Source organism: Colius striatus, chromosome 7, assembly GCF_028858725.1.
Source record: "Colius striatus isolate bColStr4 chromosome 7, bColStr4.1.hap1, whole genome shotgun sequence".
Classification (NCBI taxonomy): Eukaryota; Metazoa; Chordata; class Aves; order Coliiformes; family Coliidae; genus Colius; species Colius striatus.
The window spans coordinates 7958937-7978432 of record NC_084765.1 but is presented as its reverse complement, the minus strand read 5'-3'; the positions used below and the strand labels follow the sequence as shown (position 1 = coordinate 7978432).

The 19496-nt window shown below is 41.0% G+C and overlaps 1 protein-coding gene across 2 annotated transcripts in view; it reads right to left on the bottom strand.

Moving 5' to 3' along the window:
- The window catches only part of QSER1 (glutamine and serine rich 1), a 38438-nt gene extending 23404 nt beyond the window's left edge, over positions 1-15034 (bottom strand). Inside the window, exons 1-2 of one of the 2 annotated variants that reach the window (XM_061999721.1) lie at positions 14721-15034; positions 368-477 (exon numbers count right to left, since the gene is read on the bottom strand). In XM_061999721.1, the coding sequence (XP_061855705.1) occupies positions 368-477; positions 14721-14836 (226 nt within the window). In that variant the 5' untranslated portion in view covers positions 14837-15034. The remainder of the gene's footprint in view (positions 1-367; positions 478-14720) is intronic. The other variant, XM_061999722.1, reaches the window with a different exon arrangement.
- Between the last annotated feature and the right edge of the window lie 4462 nt (positions 15035-19496).

Sequence of the window (19496 nt, the reverse complement as noted above, 5' to 3'; positions counted from 1 at the left end):
CTGAAAGAACTTGCATGATTTCTGCAGCTGTCTTTGAGGCATATCTAACGTTCAGTGCTTAAGTGTACCCAGAAAAGCTGTATTTTAAAAAGTAATTGCAGTTCCTTTAAGGATCAACAATAAGTTACTGGGCATAATCCCAATTTTATATTTTCCTTTCTACTTAGGACTTTTTTTGATAAGAGATAATAAATGATTGTTAAGTTTCTACTACAAACTCAGCTGTTCTAATACCACTTGCCACCACCTGCATGACAAATTCCCTCCAATTACAAAATTAATCAGCTTAAATCTAAATTATGTAACAGGTTTGTTTGTTTTTTTTCTTTAGCTATTTAAGCTGTAAACTCATGATGTGGACAATTACCAGTAGGATGGTGTGTAGTAGAGTATCCAGGAAGCTGATGAGAAGCTGTGTACGTCTGTCTGTGGAGATCTGTTTCCGAATGTGATGCATGTCCTCCTCCATAGCTTAAGCTAAGGCAGAAATCAAGCATTAGTAACAGAAATATACAGCTATAGAAGCAAAGTACAACAATGAAATCCCAACCACAAGCCAAAAAGATGCAGAAACAAAAGACAACCATGCCCAAGATCTGACTGATGTGGTTGTGCTAGGACATCACTAAATATGTTAGGCAGATCAAAAAAGTACTACAAAACCAAAGCCACAAAGGGGGAAAAAAATCCTGAACCTTGCAAAAATCAAAGTTGATCACAGGAAAGTCCACAAGGGATTAGGTCAGAAAACAGAGGTATTCCTAGTTCAACTGTAAGAAACACTGAACATTTTTTCTAACGATTTACTGATGTAAAGTCTGCAGAACAGATGACTACAAATACATGCCGACTTCAACATTTCACCTGATTCCATTAAAACTTACAGGACTACACTTAAAACAAAGAATGAAATTACGAAGCAGCTGCTGGAGCAATAGTTTTCTAAAGATTAAGTTAAATTTTATACAAGTCTGACAAAACTGACAGTGAGAACAGTTACAAGTGACAAATCTCAGTCTTCAGATCTCCTAGCATTAAATATAAGTTAATGATCCACAGCTTTTAACATTTTGAAATGAGCCATCTAAATTAACATGATGTTTTAATCAGCCTTATGGAAGCAAGTGGAAAATATACAGTGTCTGGGACCATGCAAAAACAATAATGCAGAGAATAAAGAAATGTGATCTAAACATCAAACAACATTAGAAACCTGCCAAAAGTGTTAATAACTTCCAACTTAAAAGGCAGAAAAGTGAGGGGGAAGCAAAACAAAATCCCAGAGATTTCAAGCTTCCACAGATTCAGCTCTGTATAGCACCTGTCAAATGGAAAAAATTGAAAGCCAGCATGACCGAGGAACCATTTATCTTCTTATTTTCTTGCCTTTTGGACGTTAAGTTTATAGGTAGCTGCTACTTAACCCTGGCAATTGTAAACAGATGCCAAAAAACGCCAAATGGCAAAATCCACAGCTCTTCCTGCTGACTGCTGTAAGGGAGACTTTATCCTCTTTCATCCCCTGGGATGAGGGGGCAGTCACTCTGAATATGGGAAAAACTGAACACTTGATGCCAGGAATCATGACATCATGGGAAACTTTTATAGAAGTCACCAAATAATACAAAAATTGGCAACACTATTGGATTTGCTTCATTCTCATTAAGAAGGCAAAAGGAAGCAGTGGAGATCTGATGAGCCTGCAAGAGCACTATGACGTCCACACATGAAGAACTAGCAAGAACTTGTCTGTAAGGGACACAACATTTTAGACTTCCAGATCAACTTCTGTGTCCAAGATGCACTAATAGGGAATATACTTTCCATTTCAGCTTGTTACAGCAACAGTCCTACAGTCATTGTGCTAGACTAAGCCTAAAAAATGCACTAAAATCCTTCAAAAAAACCCCACAAAACAGTGAATGTCAAATGCCTTTCTCAATCACACTGTCTAGCACCGTAACACCTTTGACAGCGATAATTACCATTTAGAGAAATGCCAAACTTCAGAGTCAGTACATTGATGTACTTATATGGTAGAGGATAAATCTTTGCGCAGTTCAACATTAGGTGTCAGCAACTGATTTCTATTACATGCTGATTGAAATCTAATGACTTGCATCACCACTATGGATAGTTGGCAAGCATGACTGTGTGATACTGTGAGTTATTTTATTTACAGCATTAAAAAATTTTAGTATTTCCAGACAAAAAAAGTACAAGTGTTTTACACATAAAACATTATGCATGTAATAAAGCCAATTTAAATGCAAATATTTTTACAAGACACATTTTAAGGTTAAGATGGTTTGGGCTTTTTGAACTTGCATAGCTAGAAAAGACATGAAACTTGGAACACGTGATGTTTGCTTCAGGTTTTTTTAAAATAAAGATGCATTACAAAAGAAAACAAATTTCTAAACTGAACCATGGTAGTGCACACAGCAAGAATCATCTTCCATAAAGAAGTATGTGATGCTGACTTTCCTTTCATACACATTTAAAAGGCAAAATATGAAGACAAACTACATGTATCGCTCATACAGCAGAACACTTTCCTTTTCCCGTTTCAGGTATTTTCAGGCTAAGAGGCATGTTTAGAGTTGTAGAGCTGCTGTCAAGCAGGCCTTCAACTTTACAGAAAAAAATCCTTCCAGGTGAGGCAAGACCCACAAAAAACTATGCTGAACACATCTAGTAATATTACACAATTCTTTACACTGTGACAGCAAAAGGTGATGAGCAAAAACTGGTTGAACTTGAACTATCTAAAACTGAAAAATGAGTTTGCTGTGATTTTTCTTTAAATTTGAAAATTCTGCTTATTTTGATTATTTGGTGAAGACTGTGATTAATTTCTCCTCTTTACTCCCTTGCAAGAAACACTTTTTTTTTTTGGTAAGGGGTAAGTACGTTATACCCAAAGACTACAAGACAGACTAACACACAAGCTTGTAGAACTCGTGAAGCAGAATGCCCTTGAGTGATAAACGGAACTTGTAAAAAAAACTTGGACAAAGATTTTGTAACAGAGGATGCTGGAATTAACATACAAAATAACCTCTAGATTTAGTATCTCAAAAACCTCGTTAACTAATAAAACCTCAAAATTCTAGTAATTGTAAGTATCATAATAACACTAAAAACATATGATGCCTTGTGTTTTTTTTAATACAAACTCCCACGTCATAATGCAACCACAACCTCAAAAACTAATCTGTCTTTCAGTAAAAAACATGTATTTGTTAGAATGGTTAATTGTTTATTATATAATTAGTAGTTGCTGGAATGTAGATTCTTATCAAAAAACCCTTGCATATATGCCTTGAGTTTACATATGCTAAACATAAGCACAGCAACCTGAAAGAAGACTACTGCCTCAGGGTGTCTTTTCCTGTAGCTTTTAAACAGATGAACTTACACAGTGTATAATTCACCATAAAAAATACATTAAGCATAGTAAATAGTATCATGGATATCTAACCTTTTGTACTCTGGTTTCAAAGTTAAAATTCAAGATGAGTTCTCAGATTCACATTATTTGGTACTCTGCTATTTGTTATCATTACTTGCTATATAGTGTTCCAAATACACTTCCTCCTTAACACTGATACATCACGGTGATTTCTCACTTCTACTAGCATAGTTAACTGCACAATGGAGTGATTACTGCTAGAAAGTAATACAAATTTAACATAAAAATTAGGGAAACAGTTCCTTCTGAAGCATCTTCCATTGAAAAGGTCCACCCAATTTTAGTATAATAGTTAAGTGTTCTTTTAGAGATGTCCCATAAAGAGTCAACATTGTTTGCCATTGCTGCTACTTAGAATAACATGCCAATGTAAAAGCAATGTTACAAGTAGATACAGTTAATACAGAAGTGGTTTTCATCTTCCATTTTAAAAAAGCAATGAGTCTAAAAAGTAGAATAAAGGATGGAGGGATTTGCCTAGAAAGAAAATTGCAACTTAAATGAGTTTCATACTGTTAACAACACCAAATCACTCCTGCCCAACACAGGCCAATGCACTTCTGCAAGTTTAATAGCAAGCCTGTACAGACAACAGAAAATGTTCCAGAAATTAACTCCAATGGAAAAACAAAGGAAATTAAACTTCTGCCCAGCACAGAAATTAACTTCAGTGCAAAATAGTTTTTAAAACAAGATGTGATTTTTCAGATATACTTAAAAAAAAAAAAAAGAAAAGAAAAAAGACAGAACAAAGTTGGTTCAAAGCTTATCAATCTTGACAGGGTTGGGAAAAATAGGAAACTAGGCTACTCCCTGTACCTAATTCCACTGGCCCCCTGATTAGATGTTACAAGACAAGACAATGCTTAACATTTGGAGATTCAACCAGCATTCACACAAAGAATACTGAACAATCTACAATGTTTATGTTATTCACAAGATAAAAGAAAAAACAAAGTCCAGCACTGAAAAATTAGAAGAAAAGCAGCTCTAATATTAATACATCTTTAAAAGTGTGTAAAGCATTCTTTTAGGAACAGCAACTTCAGTACTTGCCTAGTCTGTGGGTACATTATCACACATAAAAGAGATGTTGATTATTTGAAGTATTATGAACTATCTTATAGCACTATTCTATGATGTCTAGAAATATGGAAAATACAGAATCAGATACCAGTCCTACAGTACTTAAATAAGAGTAGTGTTTTATCAACAATCTCAACTGTCTGTTGGTTATGAAGGTTCTTTCCTTCAATGTAATTAGAAAACTACACATTCAAGGTAGAAGATATCAAAATTGTAACATACTAAAGGCAGTCACCCTTCACTATTTGAATTAAAGGTGAAGTTATAATGTTAATTTATCACTTAAATTCATATGCAAAGCCACCAAGAGCACGGCTGAGACAGTCAGGATGTGGACCAAAGACTGCCTGGGGTACTTGCAAGAGGAAACACTCATTACTTCCTTGCTTTCTAGGAGTTGAGATAGGAGCTTCTAAGAAATAGATTTGGAGGTTGAAAATTACATACAGTGAACTGCCTGCATGAGCAAAACATCATGCTGTTGCAGTGATTCTTTACCTGAATCCGTCACCTCTTAAAAAAGATTTTAAGGTAAAAGAAGTCCATCTCCACTTTGTTCCCACGTTAATATGACTGAGCTCTTTATGATTCATTATTTTAAAAAACAAAACCCCCAAAATTGCTTCAGGAGAGCCAAAATAGTCTTACTGGTCCTTCAGTACTTGACTGCAAGTGTTGGCTTGCCTGATTAAGTAACCTGTGGAGTTCTTAATAACAAAGACAATACAATTCTGTTTTCATAAAATCAGTTAAACTATGTCTTGAAACTATATAGGCGAAAACTAATATACAGATAGAAATGAGCTATGTATAAGCTTCAACCTCAGTTACTATGGATGGACTGGACAAACTATTTTATGGGTTTTTTTTAAGGTATACAATCTAAATTATCATTTTGATTAAGTTATCTGTGGTTGAAATGCAGTATATTTAAAGCTGTTTTGTTTTGGTTTTACAATCAGGATTGGCAAATATCATTACTATTTCTCTTCGCTCTGACAAAAATTCTCAGTGACCTACCCAAAGCAACTTTCTAGAAGAAATGTTGTGGCTTACAAAAATCAGATGCATTACAAAAGGCAAAAAAGGGTGAAGGTATTTTAAATTTCAAATTAAAATTGTAAATGTGAACTACTTCAAATTCCATTAATGAGAAAGTCCAAAGCTCCCAGGCCGCCAGCAGGAACCTAGAGGCTGGGGAGTACTCGGGGCTTTCAGGTTTCTCCTCACCTGCCCAGAAGCAAGGCTGCAGGACTGGGAGTGACTGCCTGGCTGCAGCGGCCTCACGCTACTGCAATCTATCCAGCCATTACATACAAACATCTCACAGTAAAAAAAATGCCAATTATACTTGGATCGGAAAATTGCACATAAAACTGACCATAAAGCACTGTATTAGTTAAGGTACAGCTTATCCACTTTGCTCCCCCATCCTTTTCTACCATAACAGGGCTACAGCCTGCCTAAACTATTCTTTAATAATGCCTGTTTCAAGCTCCTGATGCACTTTTTAAGATTTCGAGGTCTGGAGAGGTGCCTTCAGTGCTCCTGCTCTGAATACTGAAGTTAACTTTGCTGTCCTTACTAACTCAGCGTCATCATTCCTCACATCTAAACAGACTCTGATATGCCCACGTTCATAAACCCATTTCTACTATACTAAAGTGTCAAAAATTATTTTAAGCCATTTGTTTGTCAAGAAACATTTTGGGAATTCACATTTTCCCTGACAGCTTCTACTCTACTGCTCCCTGCAGAAAAATGAGTACTCATGATGGTCTGCATAGCTTACATCATGAGGCACTGGATTATTTTGTCACTGAATGCATTTATCCTCTCTCTTACCTCTTCTCTAAGAAAGAATTTTCTCTTTACCCAGCATGCAGATAATAAGTGTGATTGTTTAATTTTGGAGTACTTCTCTCCTACAGAGCTTTACTCACCATTTCAAAAGATTTTTGTAAAAGACAGTAATGGAAATCTCATACTTTTTCTCCAGTATGTGACATTATTCTGTTGTCAAAAGAGTACTTGGAGATATTCAAAATTCTTAAGGTCATCACAGTATTAATGGTTGAGCACACAACATAATCCTCTATTACAGCTGGCTGAGATACACACACAAAGATATCATTACTTTTAATAATAAAATTTTATTTCAAAATATTAAAATCGACAGAGCATTGTCTCAAGATGTGGCTCAGCTACATCAGTGTTTTATTAAAAATACAATTCATTTCCGCTACTGAAATGCGTCTCAACCCTTATCCTCTCACATTTATTACAGCATGGTATTTTGTGGCAAGCTTGAGTTTCACCCTTAGGGTACTATAGGAATGCTTGATATCCTGGTTCTTAATAAGCACTTCATTTTCCAATTATATGAAAAAGATGATGCTGAAGTTAAATATTCATCACAAAAGAGGTAAGAGGTGCAAATACATATGTCCTATCAACTAGTAGAGCCATCTTAGGCAACATCTCTTTCATTACCAAATCTTCAATCACTTTACAGTTTCATAACATGTGAAACATCTTCTCCTTTAATACAGGGAAACTAAGACACAAACACTAACCCGTTGAGATTTACAGCCCTCAAATTGAGTTTCAAAGACTCGGTTCTGAAACTAGTCAGTTTCTCAAGGTTCCCTAAGTTCAAGTTTCTAAGAGCTCAATACACAACACACTGAACCACTGTGAAGATCAGTGGCTTCATGGCTCACAGCTGCAGAACTTGCACAGAATTGAGGCATTTACTGCCTACACCTGAGACCACAAACCTTACAGATCTTGGTCACCTGTACAGCCTACAGTTCCAAGGCTGTTAAATAGGCTTTAAGCCTTCCAGCACACCTTCACATCCTGTACAGTGTTTCCCTGTCCCACAGCACACTGCAAGGGATAAGCAGCTCATATGAGATTCAGCAGATTCAATAAAGAGGCACTCCTATGACTAACACCACGTCTATTCCAACTTAGGAGGTGTGCAGAGGAAAGACCCAACATAACAACAACACACAGTTCATTGTGAAATGCATCAGCAAGAGTCCCTTACATTAAAGGAAATGTCACAGCATGTTACTATCTACTTGTGTAAGGAAAGTGAGCATAGTCCTTGAATTTAGCTCTTACATCTCCTCATCAGTGCTCTCTTCATCTTATAACAGATTTAAATCTACATTTCTAACCTTGCAAAGAGGACCCTGGCTACCATGTCATTAGTTGCTCTTTAGCTGAAAATAAAAAAAACTGAGATGCTTATGAACGCTTCAACTAGAGAACATGCACTGCTCAATACTGTAGAAAAATAGTTACAGGTACATGGCATTTATTTTGAGATGAGAAAATCTTTGCTACATAAAACATATGACCCCAGTATTGGTTTAAAATTTCACAACATTTGGGCAGATGTCTAAACAAAAATAAATATTAATAGAGATGAAAATGGTACACACAACCCAACTCAAACTATTCCTTTAATTGGTGAAAATCCTGTATTTTCTGTTAAAGAGCATGACAAAAGGGAGCTTTTTGGAGAGGAAAAGAAAATCTCAGCACTTTTCCAGAGCACTGAACATCGGTAACCTCCAGTTCCAACAACTGAAGGTGGTTAACAAATGGCTGTTGTTGAGTTAGTTTTCTAAGATTACTTTGTATAGCAAATGTTCACAATCAAGAGAGACTTACTAGAAATCCTATTCTTGGCAGACTCAGTAGAGAATAATGAAATGGGAGGAACATAGGAATTGAAGGATTATTCACTGTCTGGTACTGGAATTTTTTACACTAAGAAGAGAGAAAGTAAACAGGATGTGGTGTGAAACACTAAGTTGCCATATTTCTGAAAGAGATTTCCTGGTCAGAAAAAGGTGCAACATGGAACATGCAGCACACATGGGTACATTCAGCATGGTCACAAAATGCCAGCCTGATTGCGCACACACACGCGCGCAGTGGCCACTTGTGTGGTATCTTCAGAACAAGTTGCCAGGTGTCTTGAAATGTCAGACAAAGGTCTAGAACCCTCAAACTCTTCTCATACAGCACTGCCAGGTGAAATAGAGAACTATTACCAATGAAATCCAGAAGTTTGACAGCCTCAAGTATCATTCACATAGGGTTATTAAGGAATAAATGTAAGATAAGGGTGCATAAGGGTGCCTTCTTCCTGCTGTGTAACTGTCTACTCTTAGACAAGTCCCAAGCAAGCAACAGAGGTAGGCATGTAGAAGGAAGATGAAAAACAAGAAAAGCAATGCAGGCACACAGAAGCTTGTCTAAACATATGTAGGTTCTTGCTGAACTATTTTTTAATAAGAAACTTCAAGTATGCAAGGATTCAGAAATAAAAGCTCCTTGCCCCTATTTATGGTAACCTGTGGTCAGAGTTTCTGATGATGCTCAGATGCTTCTGATGTTCAGATTTATAAAACTAGGATATAATGCAAGAAGAGGTGTCAGAATAGCAGAAGTAAACAAAAAAAACCTTATGAAATCTGCTTGGTGAGACAAGTAAATCTGGTACTTAATAAAGAAAGACGTCCATCCAAATTATTTATTTTATTAAAATTCCTAAGGATCTTCCCATGCCACTTGCATGGTACAGCAAAGAATGCTGGAAAGTCTAAACTCTACATGCCGCTCAAAGTTATTTTTGTCACACTTAAGACTGTGAAGGAAGGTCTGAAGTGAGACTATCAATGTGCTGCCTTTTAACTGTGTTTTTGTTTAGTTTGTAGGGTTTTTTTAATGCATGGAATAGGCACACATCATACAAAATAAGCTTCTGACATGTGAATACTTTGACAAAATAGAAGAAAAATACACTTACACTATAAGAATTCTAGTATTGGTTAAAATTAATACAATCCAGTCATAGGTGGTTTTTCCTGACAGTAACAAAGATTTTATAAAAACAACCTCCTTCCTATGACAGCATGATGCTGGAATCAATTGCATCTCCAAGAAAACAAAAGGTGGGCAAAAGTACAGAAGAAACAAAAGGGAAAGGTCGGTCTCTGGTGGTAAGAGCTAAATGCCTATAATTAAGGTTAACAGGATGAAACCTAAAATAAACGTATGGGACTGAAAGACTTTTTACATAGGTCGAAGAATATAAACCTCCTTCTTTCAGAGCAACATACTCAGCAACCTGTGTTGAAGCTATTGGCTCCATGGGAAAGGGCTCCCATCTAAATATTTTAGGTGTTCTCAAGAGATGTCAAGCACTCAGCTAACACAGTAAGTGCTCCCGATAAAGAAGCAGATAATACAATTTGGCATGGATGCTCATCGAAGACAGCAACAATGCAAAGATGAGCCCATCTAAAAGCTGCCCAAGACCACAAGGCAGAGTCCCTGTAGTGGTCACACAGCTCACTCATTAAGCTCTGGTTCCATCTTTGGATTCCTGTCTGCCAGCATGAGTACACCAGTGCAGCTCTCCAACTCAAGAGAAAGCTATTCACCTTCTTAGTCAGGATAGTTTTCTCATGGATTAACAAATTAGACAGTTCCCTGTGCAGTTGCACAACCACCAGAGCCAATGCAAGGAAGGAGGAAGGGAGCCCCTTTCAGCAGCAGTGAGCCTGAGCAGTGAGTTCAGCCATCTCATATAACTGCATCTTCAGACAAAGTTTCAACTCATTCCTTCTGCACACTCCTCTATGTCACCATTTCTCACTGCAGCAAAGTGGTATAAAATGTTTTAAATGTTTCATTTGAAGTTGTGGTTAAGTCTCAGACAGGTAAGCAGCATGTCACTCCAAACAAGCCTATCTGTCTCATTTTGAAACTCTAGCAAAGATTTTACGAGCTGATCATACATGTGCATCTGTGAAAAGCTATGGGACATACAGCACAAATGTGTCCAGCCTCTGTTCAGTCCATCTTTGACCCTGTCACAGCTGCTGTTTCAGTGTGTACTAAATGTAGGTTAAAAAAAAGAATACAAAAAACAAAAAGAAAGAAAAGACCACCACAAAAAGTTTGCAAGTCCCTGTATAAGGTATCTGTGTCACACCATGGACAGCCTGTTTTTCATTTCTTATGTATAAATGTCTTCAACACAAACTGACAGAAAGTTTAGTAAAATTTCTAAGTGACCTACCTTTTTATATGTTTATTAAGTTTAGTTAATCCATCTGTGCCTTTTCTTTTAATAGCAAATGTTCTAAAAATATTCTGTTTATGAGCTTTACCCTTTTGACTTTTGAAATACCATGCCATAGAGAGCTTTTCATAGGAAATGTATTTAACAACAAATATTAGGTTTATCTCTTTAAACTATTTAATTTGATGATAGAAAGTGTTCCATACTTTTCTAAAACACACCATCTGCACTTCTAGCTAAACAAAAATCCATTACAATATAAAACTGAGCCTTAACTAAATCACAAGTATCTCAGATTTGTCACAATAAGCCTTAGTTTGACAGCTATGCAAAACAAATTAAAAAAATCATCATAACCACTTATCATAAATGTTTATAAATCCCACTTATGTAATTTTGAATATGAACTACCACCTTAACTGACTCAATCTTAGATGAGCTGTTATAAATACAGACTGCATTAATGAAATGTCAGTGTTACCTATTGTGAAGAATCCCCTGAATTAAATTATAGAAACCCCCATGTTTGAGTAAGGTAGAGACAAAGATATCAAGACATAAAGAAACATCAGAGACCATGGCAGTCAATATAAAATTTAAAACAACAACCAAGTAATTGTCATCAGCAGAAGACATCATGTAAAAAACCAAACAAAACCAGGGAAGTCCCTCCCACTAGTAAAAATCCTTGTCTGAATGAAACCCTACAAATACTCCCAAATCAGATAAATAATCAATGACCGCATCCTTTATCACCTATCTCCATTTCTCTTTCCAAGCAACTACAAATTATCACACATTCATTTGTTTTCTTAAGACCACATTTTCCTCAAGCAAGTAATAAATAAGCATAACATAAGCTATTCAGTACAGGACTAGCTTTAGACTGTGACACCAAAAGAGTTTTGGGACAGAAACAGGGTTTTAAAGCAGCTACAGAAAAAGGTCAGAAGTGGCAGCGTGCCCATACAATCATCAGAAATTCCTTCAAGATGCTGACAGCCCTTGTGAGGGGCAGGAATGCAGAGGACAGGAGCCTCCCCTTCGCTACAGGTCTGTTGTGGCTGGAGTCTCCAAGTAGACTCCTCAGCGGGAGTGATCTCTGTTCAGCTAACACAGCAACTCAAATGATTTCTATCAGATTCTATCCCCATTTCACTATCTTCCATGGGAAAAGTTGTGTCACAGCAGGCCTGGTAGTAACGTCCTTATAATACTCCACCACACATTTCCTTTCAGTTGATAAGAGCATTGCCAATACACAGACAAAACAGTGCCTGCAAGAAATAAGAAGCAGGATAAAAAACAGATGGCTAAAGTTAAGTGCAGAAAGACAGGAGCAACACTTGTAGGGAGGAGAAATCATTTTGATGAGCTGAGACTGTAAACATGGCTCTTCACATAAAGGGAGCACAGCTTGCCACAACACAGCCCACAACAGCAGAAATATGAAATGAAATTTGAATGAAATATTGTTACCTACATCACCTATAGGATGAATTATTTTCAAGAAAGTACCAGATGAACACTGCACACATTTTTTAATTTAACGAGCAGCTAATATAGCTTCAGCTATTTGGAGGACTACCTGTCAACCACAGTCAAAAAGAAAAATGTGATCTGCAACACAAGGTGAGGACAATGAGAGCACATTCTCTTACAATACATCTATACCTTCACAATTAGCTTCCAGGCTGGTACAAGCCTTGGTAGTGAAAAGCACAACTCTTGCATCCCACTTCCCCAGCAACTGGTTCCATGCATACAAAGACAAATGTTTTCAGTGACAGAGGAACCACAAACACCTATGCAAGCCCAGACTGTATTTAATATTGTGTCCAACAAGGTTAAAATCTTTTAGTCTTCCTGAAGACAGGGTATTTTAATTCTTACTAAAATCATGCGAACTCTTGCAGTACTTGAAGAACATAACTCTGAGCACAAAATATGATTTACAGTATTTTCCTTGCCCTTGCTAACATTAAAACTTTTTAAATTGTATGGAATTCCCAAAATATACAATTATTGTTGCATTAATATAGCAGATATTAGAAAGAGTAAAGCTATGCTTTGAAAGCAGGGGACTACTTTTACATATAGAAAATAATCATCAACCAGTTGAGTTTCTTCTAAAGTCCCAGAAGGACCCACTCTTGCTCCCACACCGCATATTCTTCAATGACCCGGAAAATCCAAACCTTCCTCATGGAATGGATGGCATGATCTTCAATAGATGGATGATAACTGGTGAAAGCAATGTAAAAAGGCTATGTCATTGACTTCCACTGAAGCCAACATGACGAAAAATAGTTCAACAATTCCAAAGAAAGATTAGAAAGAATGGTAGGAGACCTTACTTTGACATGTAGGCAACTATGCAGAGAACCTAGCAAGGCATAGCTTCATTGGGTCAAGGTTTCGGGCAAAAAAACCCAACATCCTTGCAATTCTCTGTGAAACTGTGAATTTACAGACTTGTACCGAGAGAGGTCCTAACATTAACCTAATTGCTTCTAAAATGCAGTGCCCACAATTCAGGAAGGGTGACAATAAATTGGAGGGGATCCAGGAGAAAATCGAGAGAATAGCTTAAAAAGTGAAACAACAACAAAAAAATCTGGTAAGGAACTTCAAAAGATTACTTATTTTTCTTAATAAAAAGTATATAAATAAATTAATACAAAATCATAAGAACCTGTACCCAGGAAAAGAGGAATTATAATGGCATTTTCAGCGTCAATGAGGCTATAGCAAGAACCAGTGGCTAGTAACTAAAGATAGTCCTCTTCAGATCAGAAACAAGAAATAAAACACAACTCAGCCACTTGTATACCAAGAATTTGCCTCATCAGAAAATCTTAACTGCACCATCTAAAAAATAAACTCTAGTTTCAAACACAGATTTGAGAGAAAAAAAAACTTTAAAAAGTCCTATGGCCTGCACTGTGAAGAGGTCATAGATGATTGCAAAAGTCCTTCTGACTTGATAATCTATTAATCTTATCAGACAGATCAAAATACATACCTGACCACTTTCAGGACCAAATGCAAAGTCATCTATAGGCACACTTATTTTGACGGTATATTTTTAGCCTGAGACTTTTACCTTTAAACGTTGTTGAGATTTGAACTGCAGATATATCAAGTTAGATACATAAAAGGAAAGCGGTAACAAAAATCTCATCACCTAGAAGCTACTCATTTTAGTTGGCAGACTTACACAATCAAAAAGCAACCCGAAGCCGATAAGATATTATCCTGTATTATTTTCGCACTTCCCGGAACTTTACAGAACTCTCCGTGGGACTGACTCGTTCCAGACAAGTTTGGGCTGAGAGGAGGCTCCGCACACCCGAAAGCAGCGCTTCAGAGGAAAGGACTTAACTCGCCTTAGCAGAGCGAAATAAAGGGCAAAAGGAGATGCTCGCAGGGCGCTGGACCCCTCGCCAGCCCAGGGGCCGCCGTCTGCCGGCGCGAGAGGAAGGCGGGCCGGTGCCCTAGCCCCGCCGCCCGGACTGCAGACAGCAGCATTGTTCCAGCGGGCAGTGCCGGTGCCCGCGGCACCGCGCACGAGGAGCGCTTCCCCCACCACTCCTGAGCCCCGCTTCCCTCCTGCAGCCGAGCAGGGACGCGTGAACTCTTGAACCCGCGCCGCAGCCCAACGCGAAGCCTCTGGGGCGGAGAGCAGCGGTGGCGACGCGCCCCGCGCGGGGAGACCGCCCGCCCCGCCGCCACAGAGGGCCGACGGCGCCCGGGGACGCCGGGGAGCTTGCTCCAGCCGCCCCTCCCCCCTCCGGCTCGGGGGCCGTGCCCCCAGACGCAGAGGCCCGGCGGGACGCGGCCCGTCCGCCAGCTCCCCCAGCGCCGCCCGGCCTCACCCGCCTCTCCGCGCCGCGCCGCTGGGCCCCGGTCGCCCCCGGCCGCGCCGCAGGAACGCTTTCCGCCACCTTGCCTCGCCCCGTCGGAGGAGACCCGCCGCCCGCGGGCCAGGCCCCGGCCCATACCCTGGCCTTTCCCGCAACAGCCGCCCCGGCGGACCCTCCTCACCTGGGCTTGAGGCTGCCAGCACCCCGCTCGTAGGCCCAGGAGGCGGCGGGCTGCGCGGCGGCCGGAGCCAGGGGGTCGGCGAAGCTGGGGGTCGTCGGATAGTTTCTGTCCATCATCGGGGCAGGGCGCGGGGCCGGGACGGCGGGGTTCCGCTGGGGCCCTGCACGCAGGGCGGCGGCGGGGACCGAGCGGGGCGGGTGGGAGCGGCCCCCCCTGCCTCATATGGGGCGGGCAGCGCCGCGGCCCCCTCCCCGGAGCGGGGCAGGCCGCCGCGTCCCGTCCCCACTGCCCTGCCTCCGCTCCCTTCCCCACCCGCTCAGCTGCGGGCGGCGGCGGGAGGGCGACTGAGGGGCGCTGCGCGCGGCGGCGGGGGCTGCGCGGCGGCCAGGCGGAGACCCATGTTGGGCTGCTCTTTCCCAGGATGCACCTCCCCCGCCAGCGCGCACTGGGGCTCACGGGCTCCGGCTCTGGCTCCGTGGCCGGGGGGCAGGGAGGCCGCGGCGGAGGGGGCCGCCGCCAGCAGCGCCGGCGGTGGGAGGAGGAAAAGGTCTGTGACTTGGGAACGGGCGGCCGCGGCCTGACAGGGAAGCGCGGTGACGGCTAGAGGGGAGTGTGGCGGGGGGCGGTAGCCGCCACCGGAGTGGGGGGGTGGGGGGGGCTGAAGGCGGGGACGGACGAGTGGTGAGGCGGGGAGGGGAAGGCCGGTTTCTTGGCGAGGCCGCGTCAAGTGAAGCGCTGGCGCTTTGTTGGAAGAGCCGGGGCGGGGCCATCTTGTTCCCGCTGAGGGGAAGCGGCGTCAACGGCGGGCACTGCCGCGGGCCGCGGCCTCCGGGGCGGCCGCTGCCCGACAAGATGGAGGCCGACAGCCGTGGCAGCCGCCCTGAAGCGGTGGGTTGCCTCACGGGGAGCTCATTGTAAAGCTATTCGTAGGGCGGCTCTCCCGCCCTGCCCCGCCGCGGGGGGAGGCGTCCGGGCGGGCACTGGCCGGTGATGCCGCTCCTTCACTCCCGCCCGCCTCCTCCCGCGGCGGGGCGCGCCGGTCCACCGCAGGGGAAAATTACACTGAGGGGAATATAAAATAAACACCCGTAGTGACAGGCGTGGGGGAAGGAGTTCGATAAGGCTGGGGCACCGGAAGAAGCTCATCTCTTGTTTTGTCCTTCCAAGCTCCTGCGGGCTGGTGGTCGGCAGCTTGGGTTGGTCATCGCAATGAGGATGCTTTACAGAGGTTAAATAATATAAAAGCACAGTCTTCTAACTTTCGTTTGTTTGTTTTCCTTTTTACAAGCAATAAGCCTCTTAAATATGTCATAGCTTTCTAAAAGACTTGAGTATTCACTGTCAATGTCATTGGGGGCCTAAAGCCTGAGTAGGTTAAAAGTTAACCAGCAAAAGGAACAGACAAAACTAATATTTTTTAGATCAGTCTAAACCACCTCGGGCTCAGAGACTAAATTCATGTATTTTTTGCTGTATGCTTAGTAAGACAAAGTATAAGGGAAACGGACACTAGGTCTGCAGAAGGTGGGAGCAAAGGGAACATCTGTGTTGTGCAGCAGAATGGTGGGTGAACTTTGTCATGCTTTCCCTCCAGATTGAAGATACACAGGCTGAGATTAACAGGAGGAATGTGCCTCAGAGGTAAAGATGAGGCATATGCAGCTTGAAAAGAGGATGGCTGAACCTGGAAGGCATTATTCAGAAGAGGAAGGTGTATGCTAATAAATAAGTCTTTTGAAGATTCAGCTTGTAGTACTTCGGGCAATATCAAACCACAGAGTAAAATGAATTTGGTACTGAAATGCAGAGTTTACAATCTTGACTGCAGCCAATCAGATTAGAAGCTTAAAAAAAAAAGTCAGTTTTAAAGGAGAAGGCAGGAAGGTGAGACACTTTAGAAGGAAGAGCTGAGGTTCTGCTTTTCCCATGCCCAGTTTCAAGAAGAAGTAAAATCAACTACAGGACAAAATGCAGCTTTGGATCAGGAGGTAAAGGTAACCGTGAAAGTCCTCACCACGGAGGAGGCCGTCTCCTGGCTTTGGCGGGGATAGGGTTAACTTTCCTCACGTGCCGCCAGGGGGCGTGGCCATGTGACGTCATGCTGAGGCTATCAGGGCAGCTGCCCGGGCGCGGCCGAGCGCGCGGGAACTGCAGTCGGAGCGTCGGGCAGTGACACCGGGCATCGCTCGCTCTCTGTACTCTTTGGCTGTCATTATAACTGCTCATTTAAAGTGGTAGTCTATTAAATTGTCTTTATTTCAACCCACAAAACTCTGCAGTTTCCCCTTGATTCTTCTCCCTATCCTGCTGAGATGGAGAGGAGTGAGTGACAGTGTGGTTTGGTTATTGTCAGCTGGGTTTAAACTACCAACACTGAAGGAAGTCACCAAGAGGCCAAGTCAGAGGGAGGAGGGAGAATAAGAGAAGCATACCAAAGCCAGAAACCTGCAGAGTGAGTTTTCTTTGTGTTTGTATAAGTTAGCACCTGTATTGCTTGCAGCTGGAAGGAGAACTTGTTGGGGAGTGGGAGACCTTTTGTCACTGGGAAAGGGGGAGAGGAACATGTACTGTTTTACATATGAAGGAGACCTGATGACAGAAAATTACTCTAGTTTTATGCAAATGTGAAGCACTTAGGCTGCTGATAGTATTTGAAAGTAGCATTTGTAGTGGAGAAAGATGTACAGTCTTTTATTTCCCTTTGGGATCTCTACTAATCTCCATTATAATATTACACTTAGAGTGCATTGTTTCCCTCAAGTGGGCTTGAGGGAAGTGCACTTCATGGACATAAATACACAAAATGTCTTTTCCACCTGGTTGTAGTGTTTGCTTCTCTAGAGCAAGTCAGTTCATGTGGAGCTACCTTAAAAGTTTCTTGCCACAAATGTGGAATGACATATAAATCAATTGTAAAATGACAAATGTTTATTTTTTCTCAAATAATGACAACATTATTTTCCTGTATTTTCATTACAGGATATTACTCTAAAGAGAAGTGTGGAGGGATGTGTGTTAATACTGTTAGATACACATGATACAGTCATCAGAAATCACAAGCAACAATCCAGATTTACAGGCAGGGAAACATACACAATTAATTTAGACCAATAAATTAACTACTTGTCAATATACCACAGACACAATGTTTCCCTGATAATTGTTGGAATAGGTCCTTTCTTGCAATTAAATAGCAAAGCTGATTGAAACAGAAATCATGACAGCTGTTCTCAAATTTATTTTCTATGGAAGTGGTCTAGAGTGAAACCTTAATTGCTAATGTCCACACCCACCAGATGAAGTCAGTTTATGCAGTGGTTTGCTTTTCCTGTATATGAGATAAATCCACTTGTCCTCATGCCAGCTGGTGAGGCTTCCACAGTCTTCTCATTAAACTGATCCCTGCTGGTTGTTGCCATCCTCTTGTCTAGGAAAGGCACGTTGAAATTTGTACATTTTGACTTCTAGTAACCAAAAATTATTTTGTTTCTCTGTTCTCTAAGATAACAAAAGAGTGTTTAGAATAAGTACTCCTACAGTATCCTGCTATCCATAATACTTAAAACTTTTTTTAAAATTGTCAATGATACAAAAAAATTCCTTGATAGATCCTGTTAATTACATATTATTTTAACGTGTAGATTAAAGATTATGTCTTAAGACTTGTATTTAGAAGTCATATTAGACATATTAATGGTTCTGAATATTGACAATATTTTGATTGTTGTGATAGTAAGGAGTTTTTGTTTGAAGTGCAGCTATTACTTGCTGTTTAGGAACTGAGCTTTGATGGGCTTTAACACCTTCCGAACTGTAGTTCATAACTGAGTGCCAGTGATTATATGTGTCTATCTCTCAAGTCAGGAATTTAGTATAATAAATATATTTTGCTGAAATGTATGCTAATATAATTTGTCACTCTGCAGAATATAGCACTGTAACATAATATGTGCAGCATATCAGCCTGGGGCTGTACTGAATTTTTGTGGCTCATTTCTTTCCCTAAATGAACAGTCTTCACTTGGAAAAATAACATAAGAAATTCCTTACAGTCAAAAATGTCATGTTGTGATTAGGAGACAGATTTAAGTGCTTAAGGTAACAATGTAATGGGAAGCCAAAGAGTGATTTTGAAAGCTACAGCGTGCACTGCATGTGTGCTGTGGTGTGGTGTGGCAGCAGGGCTGGGCTGCTTCAGCTGCTTGCCCACATCTGAAGGCAAAGGCCTTGCTCTCCCTTACTCCTTCCCTGTTCCGCTTTTCTGCTCCTAGTGATGTGCCTTGGCCGCAAGGTGAGCAGTGAATTCACTCCCCTGGCAAAAGAACATTTACTTTTTTTGCCAGAGGTAATTTTTCTGTAATTTTGGTATGCTGAATCAGCTTGCTTTGGGTCAAATGAGTGCTGTCTCAGGGAGAGGGGTGTTAATGTGCTGCCAGAAGCAGCTGGGAACGAAAGAAGATAACAGGAAAGAGCTGGGAACATATACTTTTGATGATGAATGTTGACTTGGCTTGTGGTATATTCAGTATAGAATTCTTAAGTCTAGGAGTGCTTGAGGATATACCTCTGCAGACAGTAATGAGCTTCTTTATCTATGCCCCTTCAGCCAGAATCAAGACAGCTCTGTTGCAGAACTATGTTAGCTAATATGCACTGCCCATTAGGAAACTTTCCTGTTTTCTTCCTTGTGTTTAAATAATTCAGTTACACAGTGCTGAATGGCAATATTGCTTTTTGAGGTCTAGTTTTATGTCTAAAGTGACCATATGCCAAATG